This window comes from Grammomys surdaster, unplaced genomic scaffold (assembly GCF_004785775.1).
Source record: "Grammomys surdaster isolate TR1022 unplaced genomic scaffold, NIH_TR_1.0 217, whole genome shotgun sequence".
Taxonomy (NCBI): domain Eukaryota; kingdom Metazoa; phylum Chordata; class Mammalia; order Rodentia; family Muridae; genus Grammomys; species Grammomys surdaster.
Genome location: NW_021604662.1, coordinates 3,586,359 through 3,604,095, shown reverse-complemented (window position 1 = coordinate 3,604,095; position 17,737 = coordinate 3,586,359). Strand labels below are relative to the sequence as shown.

Sequence of the window (17,737 nt, the reverse complement as noted above, 5' to 3'; positions counted from 1 at the left end):
TGGGATCTTGGAAGAGAGTGGACTGATAACGTCCATCATAAGAGAGCTAAATAACTTTTACATGTGTCTCAAACCATACTGTAATGTACTTACATATCAGATGTTACTCAGTAGTGTAGTTATACCCATTTACAATATCCATCTCCCCTGTTAAACCAAACAGCTCACTGAAGCAAGAGACTGTATATTATCTTCCTAAATATAGCTGGCTTGGTGATTTCAATAGAATGGATGCTCAGTTACCATGTGCTGAATGGATAACTATAAATTGACTGTATTGTGAAGGTACAGTAGCAGCACATAGAGATTCTCTGCTTCAATAGGAATGGTCTTGTGCATTATCACTTTTGTGAGACGAGCCCTACCACAGTAGATAATTTTCTCACAGGCATCTCTTTCCCTCAGGAATATTATTACAAAGGCAATAAAACCACATCTGCTGACTTATATTCTAGAAGGAATGTAATGACCAGCTTTCAAATCTCTCATTGTCTACAGAGAAAGTTTCTGCATCTAAGTCTTACTTTCCCAAAGCAAGAAATTTAGTTTATTGTAGTGGCTTGCACAATTTTCTGGCAAATATATTCTAAAGCAGAACTGAATATCCACATGTATAACAGATTGGGATTGTTTGCAAAAAGGACAGCAACAAAACCTTCAACAAATGTTTTATTGTCCTTAAAATGATGATTCTCATTATTTCACAAAGGAAAAAAGTCACAACCAAGCCAGTCTGATAGTAACGACATAAATTGTTTTTAAACTGCACAATCCAAGAACATCTTTCTTCAAACCAGTAAGGAACTGCCACTAATGATAAAGATGTTATTACATGAAACAAGCATGCAGTCTTCCATAATTTAAGATGCACTGTGACATTATGTTAAAAGTATCAAAGGCAGTGGCTACCAAATGATAAGTAATTTTATAAATACTGGTGGAATAAACATATTAGAAAAGAAGATATTCTTAAGAGATGCAAGATAATCCAAAGGTCAGTAGCCACAAAACCTGTCTTTCCATGCTCTGAAATATTTGACAAACAATTCTAAGCCTTCCCATTTCTCTTGGCATGAGCATGCTCTGTCTGGTGACCCTCAGTTCCTGGTTTCTTCTTAGCAATGCTCCAGGGTTAAATAAGATAAAGTTTATGGGCTATGCTTTAATCTCCATTGAGGTAAGGCACTAAATAAACTTGAGGATAATTTATGAATTCTGATCTAACAGCAGTCATGTCCCAATTCATCTAATAAAAGGTAGTGAGGCAGGAATAGGAGGCTTATGCTGAGTACTTGAAAAAACACTCAGCAAACTTTGGACAATGGTAGTAAGGCCACACAACACAGCTTTAAATATACAGAATCCTTGACTCACAAAAGAGAATTTCCCACACATTAAAAAATAGAAAACCTTCTTCAAATGCCCAGTTAATAATCCACTTGCAGAACAGCTGCCATATGAGTCAGAGCAGTGTGTTGCTGCAGCCCTAGTCTGAGATCCAATATTCAATTTCCTTTTGATTTACCATAATTATTTTTAAAGACTTTTTTGGCTCTCCACCAGTAAACATGTATATCAAGGAGTACCAAGATCCTATCTTATTTTCCTTAGGTCAGCTCCCCATGCTTTTCTTCCATTCCTCCAGTCATGTCTGACCTTCTCTACCATTTAATCAGTGTCTCTTTAAGAAATCAAGTTGCACAAAGAACAATATTGTAATTTGAAAGGTTTAACAGAGAGACTTAAAAAGCTAGTACTTGTAGAAAATGTGTGGGTACTCAGAGTAATTTTGTATCACTTGAAAATCTAAATTGATCAAGATACTTAGTTACTAAGCTTGTCATCCAGAAACTGGGAGAACTCTAACTAATCACTAACCAGTTGGCTTTAACCAATATACCAATATCATTTCCAAAGTCTTAAGTCTATAGTTTTATCAAACACGCTCTCTGACCTGCAGGAATGTGTTTCTTTGGAATTGTTAAAAGGAAACCTAGAAGGAACACACTATTTATAATAAGCATGGCAAACTTCAGTGTTCAGGAATAAAATAAGGTTATCAAATCAGACTGGTTACACCAAAGAAAAGGCACATATATTTTTAACACCTCACATAATGTTATTTGTGTTTAGAAATACAAACCAAGGTCACACTAAACCATGGTTAAGAGGAGGAAAATGTTGCTGCCCTTCAGAAGTGTATCCATTCGGAGAGGAGGAAGTCAAGGGGAAAATCACTCTCCTCAGACTAATGCAGTGTAATTGTTTTCCTCATGATGGTGCCCTTCCATTTTTCTCTCTTTGGAAGTTCCCATGGTTACAAAAGAATATGGTTCACACATTTTTTTAAAAAAAGAATGACAGGTCACAAGGATGCAAAATGACCTCCTGTGATTCATCTGACTTTGTCATTATGCTTTTGAAATTTTTCTATTGGCCCACTTAACTCAGCGCCCCATGTACAATGAATAATGTGATGAGGGGGTAGGAAAATGCCTACATTACATTTTAAAAAAATCAGAAATACTCACCACTTCAATGCCATTACAATTTATCCTACATACACTCTTAAATGTGATAACAATGTTATCCTACATAAATACACACTAAGTTAGCTAATCAACACTATAGGTGCTGATTACAAAAATAATGCTCTAAAGATCAAAATACAGTACTGCTTTTAGAAAAAAATAAACCCTTCATAAGACGTGAAGAGTAAAGTTATGTCCTTTAGATCTAGGCAGGATTGCTTAAATTGGATTCATATATACCAAGATGCTTTCATTCTAGAAGCTTCTGCAAAGGTTTTCTTTTAAAGAGAGGTAACATTAAGTGGACTAAGATGGAAGAGCATTTTACTCCCTCCTCAGCATGGTGTTTATATCATCGTGCTAAAAGGAAATGAAAATCATATGTTCCTGACATGGAAACAACAAATTCTTTCCTTAACGTCTACTCAGTTCAGTCAGGAGATAAACACATCTGAGCAGAACAAAACAAGATCTGAACTGCTCCATGATTGTTATCCGTCAGACAGAGGCTTACTGACATAGAGAGGGAATGGATCAATGTTCGCAGAGTTCATTTTCTACTATCTTTATTGTTATGTGATTAGTTGTTGTTAATAGTTTTTAATACTTCTAGCAGTTAAAGATGTATTCTTTTTTCCATATTTTACAAACCCAAATCCTTCACCTAATGGGGTTTATGTCATCTTTGTTCATGCTTACTTAAACAGAGCAGTTTGCTAAATAGAGTGGAAGTTCTGAGATACAATTGTCCAATAGACTCAAAGCCTGAAGTGAAAAACCTTTATCAAAAATTATAAAATGAAGATCCAACACATTTCCAATTTAACTACCTTAGAATTATGAAATGTTGTGTGACAACTGTACACCATAGGGCACACATCTTTATCATTGAGGATGACAATTTTCATTGATTGATCCTTTCTATGGATACACTCTACTCAGGTCCCCTGCAAAGCTACAGATTGAAACAGTATATACCACCTAGCTGTGGCTAACAGAAATGGATAATAGAGTTATCAGCCAAGAACAGTTTAACCAAATAGACTTGGAACTTGTTTTCCTGGTTTGGCTTTCTAAAAAATTGTATTTGGCTCAGTTCTTGAATTCCTTTATAAACCCAATGACTTTGAACAGATACTGTTTAGATTTAGATCCAAGCAAGTCATCTACCCAAATGATGAAAATGTATTAAAAATAAAAGCCTTCAATAAAATATAGGCAGAAAGCAGTAGGTGCTGAGTATGTTAATGCCTCCTCTACTGGCACTCCTCAGTTCTGTCAGGATGGCAGAAACCAGCACTCCAGCTACCAGAGTCGGCAGGAATCTGCACCTCTGTTCATGGTGGAATTTGGTGGACAGTTAAAAGCTTTCTGAAATTCTTCAAAGTTGCTAATGGCACCATTGACCCTGAAAAAAAAGAGAGAGAGATGACAAACTACATGTCATTCAATTCCTACACATCCACGAGTTCTGGATAAAACAGTTCGTTGCTACAAAGGGGTCTTACATTTGCTTAGTCAGTTTATAAGGAAGACACCTAAAGCTCAGATAATTAAGAAAAAAATTAACGTGGAGAAAGAGGAACACTCCTCCATTGTTGGTGGGATTGCAAGCTGGTATAACCACTTTGGAAATCAGTCTGGTGGTTCCTCAGAAAATTGGACATAGCATTACCTGAGGATCCAGCTCTACCACTCCTGGGCATATACCCAGAAGATGCCAACATATAACAAGGACACTTGCTTCACTATGTTCATAGAAATATCATTTATAATAGCCAGAAGCTGGAAAGAACCCAGATGTCCTGCAACAGAGGAGTGGATACAGAAAATGTGGTACATTTACACGATGGAATATTACTCAGCTATTAAAAACAACAAATTCAAGAAATTCTTAGGTAAATGGATGCAACTAGAAAATATACTGAGTGAGGTAACCCAATCATAAAAGAACACACACGGAATGTACTCACTAATAATTGGATATTAACCCAAAAGCTCACAATATCCAAGATACAACTCACAGACCACATGAAACTCATGAACAAGGAAGGCCAAAGTGTGGTTGCTTTGGCCCTTCTTAGAAGGAGTAACAAAATACTCATGGGAACAAATATGGAGACAAAGCATGGGACAGAAACTGAAGGAGGGGCCATCCGGACACTGCTCCACCTGGGTATCCATCCCTTGTGCATTCACCAAAGGTAGACACTGATGTGGATGCCAGGAAGTGCATGCTGACAGGAGCCTGTTATAGCTGTCTCCTTAGAGTCTGACATATACAGAGGCAAGATGCTCACAGCTTACCATTGAATTTATCAAGGGGTTCCCAATCGAGAATTTAGAGAGAAGACTGAAGGAGCTGAAAGGATTTGCGGCCTCATGGGGAGAGCAAGAATACCAACCAACCAGAGCTCCCAGGGTCTAAACCACCAGCCTGGGAGCACATAGGGAGTGGCCCATGGTTCCAGCTATATATGTAAGGGAGGATGACAGTGTCAGGGATAGGTGGGTGAGGAAGTCCTTGATTCTGTGAAGGCTGGATGCCCCAGTGTGGGGGAATTCGAAGGTGGGGAGGTGAGAGTGGGAGGGTGGGGGAACATCCTCATAGAAACAGGAGAAGGGGGGAGGGGATAAGGGGTCCTAGTTGGGGGGGGAAAGGGGATTACATCTGAAATGTAAATAAAATATCCAATAAAAAAGAAAAAAATAATGTCATTGAGAATGAAAACCAACATTTCTTCAAAGGCTACCCTTTGAAGGGTACTCCATCAGGACCCTAGTACTCCTCCAAGAGTCTTCAAATTCCTACATAAGTGTATCATCTCTAAGGCTTTGTTTTCTAACTTTTGAAATAGTTATTTATAGCAAGTGTTAAAGATAGAATATAGATAATAATAAATATACTCAGGGAATTATTAACAAAAATTCCAACATTCCAAGCAACTAGTTAGTAAAATGAAATTAGTTTCTAAGACACATATAGTTGGCACAAAGGGCACAAATCATAAGTGTAGAAACCACTATTTTTTTTAACAATATGTCCCTGTTTCTACCATTCTGTGATCAAGGCAAGGTATCTCAAGCACTCCAAAATTTCCCTTGTCTCCTCTACCAAGACTTCCAAAAATAATTACTACTGCACCATTTATCACCATAGCACCACCTTTGAACTTGCCATGAATGGAATGTCCACTGCACATAAGTTTGTTTTTGGCTTCTTTCTCTCTTTGTAAAAGTCATTGCTCTTCTGCATTTCCAATTAGATTTTAACAGTTCATTCGATGTACCAAAATACTTTCTCTAAATTGCTACCAATTTGGATACTCACATCTACCTAGAATTTGGCTAATGTAAGAATCAACTAACTAATGGAAAGAATCTAGCTGTTACAGATGAGTCATTCGCACTGGATTTTTAGCTTCAGAATCTTCTACAGTCATAAGTTCCTGATTGCAATAAAGACTGCAGATTTCTACTCAGCACTTTGATTGTAACTGCCTTTTGCAAGTGGTGTTCCCATTGTGTGATTTTTCTCTTCATTTAAAATCTATGCTTATTGCAGATATCAATAACAAGTCAGGCAAAAACTTGCCATCAATTTCTTACTCAACTGAACATTCAAAGGGCTCACTAAAAGCAGCATTCTCTGTCACTATTTCTTCCCTAATGATTTTGTTACCTCTGGGCATTTGAATGAATGTTATGGCCTGTATCCAACAAATCCCCATAACTTCTTGGGTTTAGTTTGGGTACTTAGATAGGGATCAATATAACATAGTATGATTCACCTTAGACAAGTGTTCAAGATGGAATATAGATGATAATCAATAAGTGTATTCTGTAAATTATTAGCAAAAGAAATTCAAAACTTCAGGCAACTAGTTAGTAAAATGAAATTAGTTTCTAAAACTTAACTGTTGAGTAATTAATCTACTGTGTGGTTTCATCTGCTCCATTTGTCTGTGGGATCACATTTTAATCCATTAGAAACTGTCAGCCTTCATGACAGTTCAGCCCAGTGGGGGAGAATTTCCAACACAGTGATTAGATTTTTATGCTAGTGGGTAATTTATACTCAATTTTGAAGCTTTTCTAAGGCAAGGTTTTAGGAATAAGATTTTAAAAGATAGAGGAAACCCTAGATGACTTTCTTATGATATGCTAATGGGTTCATTTAAATATTAAACATAAGGATATCCAGGTATAATATGTTCTAAGCAAAGAATAACTATAAATTACCATGGCTTCTTGGATTTCTCTATATAACTAACTGTCCTCTCAAGCCATAGAACCTGGTCCAAGATAAGTAATATCAAACTTAATTTTGTTTTTACTTAATATTTTATGCATTCTGAAAATTACAGTTATTAATCTTTTCTCCTTCATATATATAAGCAATTGTTTCAAAGGGTGTTTCAAGATGAAAACCAAACTGCACTGTCTCTGAATCCAGATATGAATTATAATTGCTAAAGATAATCATATATCTTGCTTTGTGTTCAGAAAGGGGACAACTGTTTGTGTTTGTTAGTTTACAGTGTGGGGGGAACAACAAGAAATACCACAAAGAATACTCCTAAACAGAAAACAGATCATAATAAATCAGAGATCTTGAAGCTTAAAAACAGAATAGTATATCAGATCACATCCTCTTCTGAGATAATAAAATCAATTTTGAATTTTTTTCTTTTGCCCAGACTTCAATTCAATATTCCCATTGTTAAGCAGTGAATCTGATGTACTAATGGCATCCATGGACTATTGCCTTTCAAAAGCATATATATATATATATATATATATATATATTTTCTTTTTATTTTATGAATGTTTGTATGTATGTGTACCATGTGCATTGGAGGCTTCAGAGACTGCAAGAGGAACTCAGATACCGTGATATTTGATTTTCAAGTGGTTATGAGCTATCATGTGGGTGCTGGAAATTGAACCTGAATTCTCTCCAAGAACAGCAATACTCTTAGCCATTGAACCATCTCTCTGGCCCCAATCAGTTCTAATTCTATATCTGAAATTTAATACTAAAACTGAGATTTGTATTGCAATTACTTTTGAAGCCTCTCTGGTCTCTTGATGTAATACTAAGCAGAAATTGAGTTGAAAAGACAATGAGAAGACCAGCTTACTACAATGAAACAAGAGACGCTCAGTTTCTGTTTGGCTAGGTTCTGTTGTCTACAAAATGGAGTTTATAAATTTCATTGTATAGACTTTTGTTCATATCTCCCATCTGGCAGCACACTGGTATGGCTGGGAGCACAGAGTGGGGGAAATGCACAGTTAAAACCTGGGGTCACCCCAGACAGAGTTATTAAATTAACAGGCTGGCAAGCCAAAGATGGGAAAGATTCTGCACAGAGCCTTACCAACCTAAGACAGAATTACATTGCTTTGATAATGTATATTCCATGATTAGTAAGGAAGACATTCTTGGAAGACTGACCTAAGACAGGCTTAGTCTTGTTTATGAAATAAAAAAGAGAAAGAGGTGGAGAGCTTTTGGGGCTGCTTGGCAAGAATCTGACATGGGTCAAGGACAAGGAAGTGGACTTCGGGCAGGAATCTGACATTAGGTTAGAACAAAGAAGTAATTTCAGGCAGGAATCTAAATACTAGGCTAGAACAAAGAAGTAATTTCAGACAGGAATCTAAATTTTAGGATAGAAAAAGGAAGTAGGCTTCAGACATGAAAATGACTTTAGGCTAGGACAAGGAAGTTGGCTCAGATATTTTGGTCATACTGATAAGCCTTTAGAAATAGTGATCAAGGGGGTGTTCACAGAATTTTGTTTATTGCCTTGCTTGTTCCTTGACTATTTGTGTTTACTGTCTTGCTTATTCCTTGATTATTTGCATCTAATATATTGCTAATTCCTCAACCTAGAACTGACCCTAATAGTTGCATGTAATTAAAACGCTATAAAAGCAAAAAGGAGGATGGGGAATGGGAGAGGGGTTTGTAGGGAGGGGAAATGGGGAAATGAAATAGGATCTGAAATGTAAATAAATAAAATATACAATAAAAAACCTGGGGTCACTTACCTAAATTGTGGAGGACTGTGAGCACCAATTTGGACTTGTTCTCTGGCAGCTTCTGGTCTGTAGGAATTGCACCTCACCTAAAAGATAAGGACATCCCAGTAAATATGCCTCTACTCCAACCATACATTTTCTAGTTTCTTAACTCATCCAAGTTGTGCTGAAGAGTAATTTTGTGATTCATAGAGAGCAAGAAGTTTTAGTGAATCAGATAAAACTTGGAGCAACAGCAATATCTGCTATTCAAGTTCCCAGAGCAGGAAGTTTTATCAATGTGAATTACACAATTTGAGTAAATAAGGAAGGTTTCCAGGCAAATAATTTAAATCAAGAGAATTACATGTGCTGCAAAATTACTGAGTGTATTCACCTTATTAATTTGGTGTTTTAAATAGCCTTTACAAAATTTAACAATATTCATTTCAATGGAAAAAAATAAATAAAACATATCATGGTTTAGTACAATCAAGAGGTTTACTGACTGTAGATGCCCTGAGTGTCTTTCTTGCCTTATACTGGTCTGAACTTGAGAAAGGAATACATTTCTCTATTTCCTTTGAAGTTAGACATGATTGCTTAACTTGTTCTGACCAATAAACATAAAAAGTTATATATTCTGTTTCCCAATAAAAGTTTGAGAAAACTTGGCATCAATATTAACAGTTTTAGGAGTGATGTAAGATGCTACATTAGCAGTCAATGGGTTGAGTAGATGACTCAATCTGTAATGCACCTGATACAAGCATGAGGACCTGAATTCAGATCCCTAAAACCCACACTAAACAGCTAGGCATGTACCTGTGCCCCAAGAGCTGGGGGCAGAACATAGGGGTGGTGGTAGAGAAAAGTGGAGTTCATTGGCAAGACAGCCTAGCCAAATTAATGATTTTTAGATTCAGTCAAAGACCATGTATCAAAAAATAACCAAGAAGAGCAATAACAGAAAGTCACTTAACATGAGCTTTCGTCCTTTATACACACATGCATACATCCACACTAAGAAGTACCCACACCAACATAAGCATACACTGAGCAGGGTGGTGGTGGCACACGCCTTTAATCCCAGCACATGGGAGGCAGAGACAGGCGGATTTCTGAGTTCGAGGCCAGCCTGGTCTACCGAGTGAATTCCAGGACAGCCAGGGCTACACAGAGAAACCCTGTCTCAAAAAACCAAAAAATAAATAAATAAAAAAATAAAAATAAACATACACTAACAACAAATAAAAAAGTGCTGTTTGGTGTCCATGAAAGTGAAATGATGAAATACTCCAAATGAAACACTTCAAAACACAATTCCTTCAGTTCAAAAAAAAAAAAAAAAACTATAGTCAGAGCCCCACTGATGACATGCTGAACATGGAACAAAAACAAGAAATACACTCTTGCGTGATTTGTTTCTGAGGTATAACCTACTTAATACTCATTTGAAATATTTCTTCAAACATGATATAAGCTTAAAGTATGAATACCTCTAGGATACATGAATATATAGGAAAGCATTTGAAATTGAAAGGGAAATTATAAATGATTGAGGGATGGGAAAAACATTCAGCTTGGTTGAACATCAGTGTGTAAGTGCCCAGGGAGAGAAAGGCTCATGCCAGATTTCTGAAGTACTAATCAGCAGGTGTAATTAGTTCTTGAACAGTAAAATAAAACCATATTTTTGAAGGATTTACCTGGCAGAAGTATATGGGAAAAAGAAGGAAGTACATTTAAAAGCTATTAATGCCTATTAAATAATTAGAAATAGGCATTGAAAGAACCAAAAGGATAAAAATACATAGAAAATGCATGAGAAACAAATTTAGCAGGTCATAACAACTATAGGTATAGAGGGCAAGAAAGCCAATGGCTTACTGTTATTTTGATAATGATAAATCATTTCTCACTATATTTATGAATATGAGTTTAAGGATATTTTTGTAATGTGATTCTTTAATTTCCTCAAAAGCTAGATCATGGTAGTTTGTGGTGGTTTGAATAATTATGATTGGTCCTCATAGACTCATGTGTTTGAATACTTGGTATAGGGAAATTGTACTATTAGGAGGCGTAGATTTGTTGAAGTAGGTGTGTCCTTGGACAAAATGTGTCACTGTGGGAGAGAGTTTGAGCTCAAAGGGTCAATTCACTTTTCTATCTTGTTTCTTGCCTATCAGGATGTAGAACTCTCAACTCCTTCTCCAGCACCATGTTGGCCTACGTGCTACCATGCTTCCTGCTAATGGCAATAATAGACTAAAACTCTAAAACTGTAAACAAGCTTTAAATAAATGGTTCCCTTTATAAGAGGTTCTGTGGTCATAATGTTTCATCACAGCAATAGAATCCCTAAAATAGACCTCATTTTTCCTGTTCAACCTCATATCTTAGGTTATTTTGTCATATATATATATGCATTGATTATGTTTCATAAGTTATTTAAGAAGTTCCTGAATATTAAGGTTGTTACTGTTTTCTAGCACATTTTCACGATAGAAAATAGTATGTACCATGTAAACAGAATTCCTCCAGTGTGCAAAAGAGTAAAAATATTCTTATTCTATAAGATTGGGGGATGCTTGAAGAGAAATTTCTCAATGGAGAATTTTAAAGACAGAATTCTTCTTTTTCTTATTGTTCTAGAAATAAGATATATAAGGGATTTTAGGGATACAGGTGGAAAAGTTTAATTGGTCATAATAGTATACCTAATTATCCTGTGGGCAGGGAAGCTAGATTGGGCCTTGTGTGCTGAGTTTAAAAACCTCTGCACAAGGGCATTCTTTTTTTATTGGATATTTTATTTATTTACAATACAGATGTCATCCCTTTTCCCCATTTCTCCTCCCTAGATCCCCCTATCCTATCCCCCCTCTTCCTTTATACTTTTATATCATTTTGATTACATGTATGTATTAAGGTCAGTTCTAGGTTGAGGGTCTAGCAATACAATAGATGCAAATAGTCAAGGAACAAGCAATACAATAAACACAAATAGTCAAAGAAAAAGCAAGGCATTAAACTAGGTTACGTGAACACTCCCATGATCACTGTTTCTTAAAGGCTTATCAAGATGACCAAAGTATCTACTTCCCTATCCTAGCCTACTTCCCTATCCTAGCCCAAGGTCATTTTCATATCTGAAGCCTACTTCATTGTACTAGCCTAAAATTTAGATTCCGGTCTAAAATTACTTCTTTGTTCTAGCCTAATATTTAGGTTCCTGCCTGAGATTACTTCTTTATTGTAGCCTATGATTTAGATTCCTACCTGGAATTACTTCTTTGTTCTAGTTTAAGGTCACATTCCTGCTTGAAGCCTACTTCCTTGTCTTTGGCCAATGTCATATTCCTGCCAAGCAGCCCATTTCCTTGTCCTTGGCCCATGTCAGATTCTTGCCAAGCAGCCTCAAAGGCTCTTCACCTCTCCCCCTTTTTTATTTAGTTAACAAGACTGAACCTGTCTTCGGTCATTCTGACAAGAATGCCTTCCTTACTCTTCATGGGATATGCATTAGCAAAGGCAATGAATGCACTTCTTTCTTAGGTTGGTAAGGCTCTGTGCAGAATCTTACCCGTCCTTGGCTTGCCAGCCTGTTAATTTAATAACTCTGTCTGGGGGTCCATTTTCAGGTTTAAGCCATATACTTTGGCTGCCAACGTGTTGGTGTTGTTAAAGATAAGCTTTAACACGATGGGCAGGAGTAAAAGTATTCCCAGTACAAGAAGAGCTAGCTTGATCAAACTATATATGCCATTGCTGAGGTTTGACCAAAATGGAAATACTGAGCTCAGGCCAAGGATAATTTTATCGGCATTATCTGGAGCATTCTTTAAATTCATAATCTCACTATGCAAAGTTAACACACCCAGAGAGGTGTTAGGATTATGCCAAGTATCCTACAGGTGTCTTTAAACTTTTTTTCTAATTATAATAACAATCATTGTGAATTTCAAAAGTAACATTGCTCCAGTGATATTTGTCATGACACTTGGGATGGCTCCTAACTCTTAAACCCTTAACCTCCTTCAGATAATTTGAATGGGTTATAGAGCATCATTTGTTGTTCCAGATACTTATATAAATCTTTTTGTATACTCAATAAATTAGTAACACTTTTTTGATAGATGGTTAACAAAATAGTTGTCTTAACTCCTTGTGTCAATGCTATTGCAGAAGCAGCAGTGCTAGCAATTAATGGAATTAAAGCTGTTACACCAGCAATAGTCAAGCCTGCTACCCTCTTGCTTCTGCTTAAAGCCTAACTCACTTCTTCCAGCACTTTGAAGCTTTTTTCAGAGAATAAAGGTTTTCTAATACTCAGGACAGTGAGACGAAGGCTGGTTGATAGACCCACTTAACAGACATGCCAGGTTTCAACACACTAGCATAATCGGAAATTATACAGTCAATGCAACTTAAATAAATACTGTAGAAGAGACAAAACCAATTTTAGCTTGACAATTAAAAGAGCCATAAAGCATGCACTAACCCTTGTTTGAAATCCAGATCCTGTCCCAACATTATCTCTTGCTATCCTAACATCATAGTGAGCAACAGCTAGATTCCAAATAAGTCTCTGACAAAGTCCAAATCCAGTCTTCCAAAAGTAGACTGTTACTTCCCATATTGGATTGATTTCTAGACCAGTACATGATTGAGTCCTAATAGCTGGGCACATTTAAGAAGAATACAAGAGACATGATTTCTCTTTTCGATTCTCTATCCAACAAGGTCTAAAAATGTGAGGCAAGGCAGCTTGTCCCATCTGGGAGATAGTCAAGCAAAGGTGTGTCAGGAACATATGTCCAATACAGCTCCCCAGTCACCCTTGTCAGGGCACTCAGCAAGCTCACAGGTCAGCATCATTCTTTGTCTCAGCAACAGTATGTCTCACCGATCTTTTTAAAGTTCCATGGGCCTCTTCCACAATACCTTGTCCTTGAGGATTATACAAATCCCCATAATAAATTGTTGACAAAACGTCTCGACTGCTCAACTATGATTGCCAGACCCATTATCTGTTTTTTTATTGGATATTTTATTTATTTACCATTCAAAGTTATCGCCTCTCCTGTTCCCTTCCAAAACCCCTTATCCCATACCCCCTCCTCCTATTTCTATGAAGGTATGCCCCCACCATCCTTTCATTCCTACCTCCCTGCTCTTGAATTCCCCAACACAAGGGAATCCAAACTTTCAGGGGCCAAGGCCCTCCACTTCCACTGATGCCTGACAAGGCCACTCTCAACTACCCTCAACTAGAATTATTCTTTTACCACCAAACTTCTTTAGTTTGACAAGAATGTTGTATTTAAAGACATTTAAAATTTAAATGACACCATCTCTGTCCATTAATTTATTTCATTTACAAAGAGCTGTTATTTTGGACTAAAATGTAAGTAGTAGGAACAGTTAGATCCTTGTGTTTTTGTCCTCCAGACCAGAGTTCAGAAAACTTCTTCTGGAAAGAGATAGATTTCAGACTTTGAAAATCATAAGATCCCTATTTCAACTATTCATTTCTGCCATTACAACACAAAACTAACCACAAATAACATGTAAGTGACAGAGTATAGCCTTTTTTAAATCAAAACATTATTGGTTACTTTTAAATTTAAAAAACCCATATACCCTTATTTGCTCCTGTTTGCCCATTCTAACTAGGAAATACTATTTTGGGGGGGGTGTTTTTTGGGTATAAATTCTTATATCTGACCCAATACAGACACAAGATTAAATGTTGGCTATAGTCAAAGTCAGTGAGCTTTTCCTCCAAACCTTTGATTAAAAGTACAAGTCAATGGCATACATTTCTCCCTTTGGTGCCCTATCCTCAGTCTACTCACATGAGCATAACTCAGGAAGAAGAGCTGATTGTTGGTGAAAGTGATGCCTGGTAGGAGGGGCTCTTCAACTCCCTGTCTTCTGTCATTTATCCATTTCCTGTAAGCCTAGTGACAGAAGCAGAACAGGTGATCATCATGAATAATAGCTTTTCTCTTTTCCAAATCAACACAGAAGTATTAAACACATACTCCTGCCATGTGTCAAATGCACTGTGTTGAGTCTTCCTTTAAGAAAACAAACACCTGGAAATGCCACCAAGTATCACTTCACCTAATAGTGAAGCAGGTGCATCTGCAAAAGAACTGTACACCTTATGCTGCTAGCCAGGCATGGTGATGTACATCTGTCATCCTAGCATTTGGGAGGCTGTGGCAGGAGCATTTCCATGAGCTTGAGGTCAATCTGAACTACAGAATAAGACTGTCTCAAAATAGAAAAATAATTCAAACTGACAAAAAAAAAATGAACCTTGCACTCTATAAATAACAAATCAAATGGGCCACAGTAATCAGGTATTAAATAGGTCTTTAAAAGGTGTTCTTTCCATTCCAAGGAGGGACAAACAAATTGAACACAATGCACAACTGTTTTAGCAATAAATTTGAGTGGGATCAACATATTATTTTTCTTTTATCAAAAAGAAAAGGTGTTATCTTTTTTCATCATCAATTAATAAAATACATTTTAACTAGAATATAAAGAAAGATAACACTTAGAATAAACCTGGTTTTTAAAGTAAACATATTCAATTTTATGCAAATCTTTCTATGTTATTGCTATGTTTATTTCTTAACTATTAACTGAGAGATGATGCAAACAGTCTTATAGACTTTCACTGGCCCAATATATGAGAATGAGTAGCCTCTAGCCATAAGTTTGAAGTATGAGGCTTTAAGATAAAACGATAAAGAAGAATAAAAATAAATCTTTACTTCAAGAAAATTCACATGAATTTAACTTCAAGAAGAGTCCTATGGCATTCTTTAATATGATTCTGAGTATGTCTGAAAACTCTATTTCAAATATATAATTCTTAATAATCATTATTATTTAGGATGACTTAATACTCCAAAGAGAAAAAAAGTGCAATTCTATTAGAGTACAACAGAGTCCATGTAGAAACAAAAATATATTTTAGTGAATCCAAAACATCATAGTCATCAACATTGAGTTGGTGCTATACACTGAGCAGCACCCATGCATGCTTTCGAGTTTTAAAGCCCAGTAAATGTAATGGCGAGTACCCTAAAAGCTTCTCGCAGACCTCCATTATCAGCAATATTTTCTCCCAGGGTCCTCTTCCCCTTCACCTAAGAAAAGAAAAATGAAAGTGTTTCACAGTCAACTACCATTCAGCAAAAGGCATGTAAATATTATAGGAAGCAAATGTCATATTTTAAAGAGAAAATTACATACAATAAATAAAATATAGGTATGATATGCTTTGAGATGGCAAACTAGCCCCAGCAAGATGCTTCTGAATATAGCCATTTTTATCTTGCTACTCTCTGCATTACTTTCTCAGCCACCTCTTTATTCACACTAATTGAGCCAGCTCCAATAAAACATTAACAATATTCTCAATGGCTCTGGTTTAATGGGAGAAATAGAAACGTCAATATACAGATGACTCTCTGATTGACTCACATAATTTGAGTGTTTCTTCCCACTGTCTCTGTGTCTCTAAAAATTTGCCATCCACACAGGAAAAAGATTTTAGAACCAGCCATTATCATTTTTACCTTCAGCTATTTCTATGAAACATTGAAAGGAAAGTTGTTCTCTTGGGGAAGAAAAATGAAATAGAAGTGGTACAAACTACAAGGTCAAGGTTTGAAATATGTATGACATCCAGCGAAGCATGGGGAGACATTCTTCTCAGCTGTTTCCTAAATCTGTAAATGAGCTAGGATGGAAATAGTCTACATTTATACACCCCAGCCAAAGCTAACCTGCCATTTGCTTTTGTCTAGACAGGATTTTCCACTTGTCAGTAACTGAAAGAAAAATCAAAAGAACCATATCTTGTGGCATATAGAAATTATATGAAATTCAAATCAGTATCTATAAATCAACTTTTATTAGATCACAGCCAAGCCCACTAACATAAACAGTCTGCTTTCCCTTTCTTGCTAAAAGAGCAGTTTAGTATTTGTTATCTAGCTTAGGGGTATGCTAACCCCCGTATAGTAGGCAGACTTATGGCTTCTTAAGGACATCTACATCAAAATCCCCAGGCATTCAGGAATCAATTACCCTTCAATGGCAAAAGTGACTTTTAAAATGTGATTAAGTCAAAGAATCTACTATGCCATAATTATAAATGTTCTTATAAAAGGAAAAGGAAGACCAGATAGCATCAGAGTGGTACAATGGCCATTGTTGGCTTTTAAGAAGGAAGGTGTCTTCATTATTGTTCTATGGCTGTAACAAGATACTATGACCACAGCAACTCTTATAAATGAAAGCATTTAATTGGGGGCTCCCTTATAGTTCAAAGATTTTGTCCATTATTGTCATAGTGGGAAACATGGTGGAATACAGGCAGATATGGTGCTAGAGAGGTAGCTGAGAGTTCTACATCTGAATCAGCAGGTAGCAGGAAGAGAGACAGAGACACTGGGCCTAGCTTGACCTTATGAAAAGTCAAAGTCCACGCCTCAGTGACACAATTCCTCCAACAAAACCACTCCAACAAAGCCACACCTCTAAATAGTGTCACTCCATATGAGCCTAAGGGGGCTGTTTTCATTTAAACCACCACAGAAGGGGTCATAAGTCAAGAAATGTTGATAGTTTCAAAAACATAGAAAATGCAGGAGACAGATTCTTCCCTAGTACTGTCTACAAAGGAAGACATCCATTCTGACACCTTTCTTTTAGGCTATGGAGACTTGAGTCACACCTCTGACATACAGAATCTTATGAGAATAAATTTGTGTTGTTTTAAGCAACTAAGTTCATAGTAATTTGCTGTATCAGAAAGAGGAAACTAGTATACCCTACTTTCAAGCCAAGGATCCTACCAAAAGCTTACTTTTAAGTTATCCCAACTACTTATATATCGAGCAATGCTAGCAAATTAAAAATATATCTTAAGGAAATAAGATTCAGAATGATCACCAAGAACCCCTATCACCCTTCACTTTACTCTCCTAAAGTTAGCATTTTGGCTCTGCTTACATTCTTTTTCTACATTCCAATGAGGTAAGGACTATTGTCAATACATTGTTTAACAAACAAGCATTTGAAACTCAAAGCAGGCCATGGAGGAGGAGGAGGAGGAGGAGGAGGAGGAGGAGGAGGAGGAG

The 17,737-nt window shown here is 36.6% G+C and overlaps 1 protein-coding gene across 1 annotated transcript in view; it reads right to left on the bottom strand.

Moving 5' to 3' along the window:
- Positions 1 to 2,351: 2,351 nt before the first annotated feature.
- Phex (phosphate regulating endopeptidase homolog X-linked) overlaps positions 2,352 to 17,737 on the bottom strand; it is a 225,613-nt gene continuing 210,227 nt past the window's right edge. Inside the window, exons 20-23 of the mRNA XM_028772694.1 lie at positions 15,671 to 15,736; positions 14,426 to 14,530; positions 8,592 to 8,668; positions 2,352 to 3,939 (exon numbers count right to left, since the gene is read on the bottom strand). Of these exons, the coding sequence (XP_028628527.1) occupies positions 3,837 to 3,939; positions 8,592 to 8,668; positions 14,426 to 14,530; positions 15,671 to 15,736 (351 nt within the window). The 3' untranslated portion in view covers positions 2,352 to 3,836. The remainder of the gene's footprint in view (positions 3,940 to 8,591; positions 8,669 to 14,425; positions 14,531 to 15,670; positions 15,737 to 17,737) is intronic.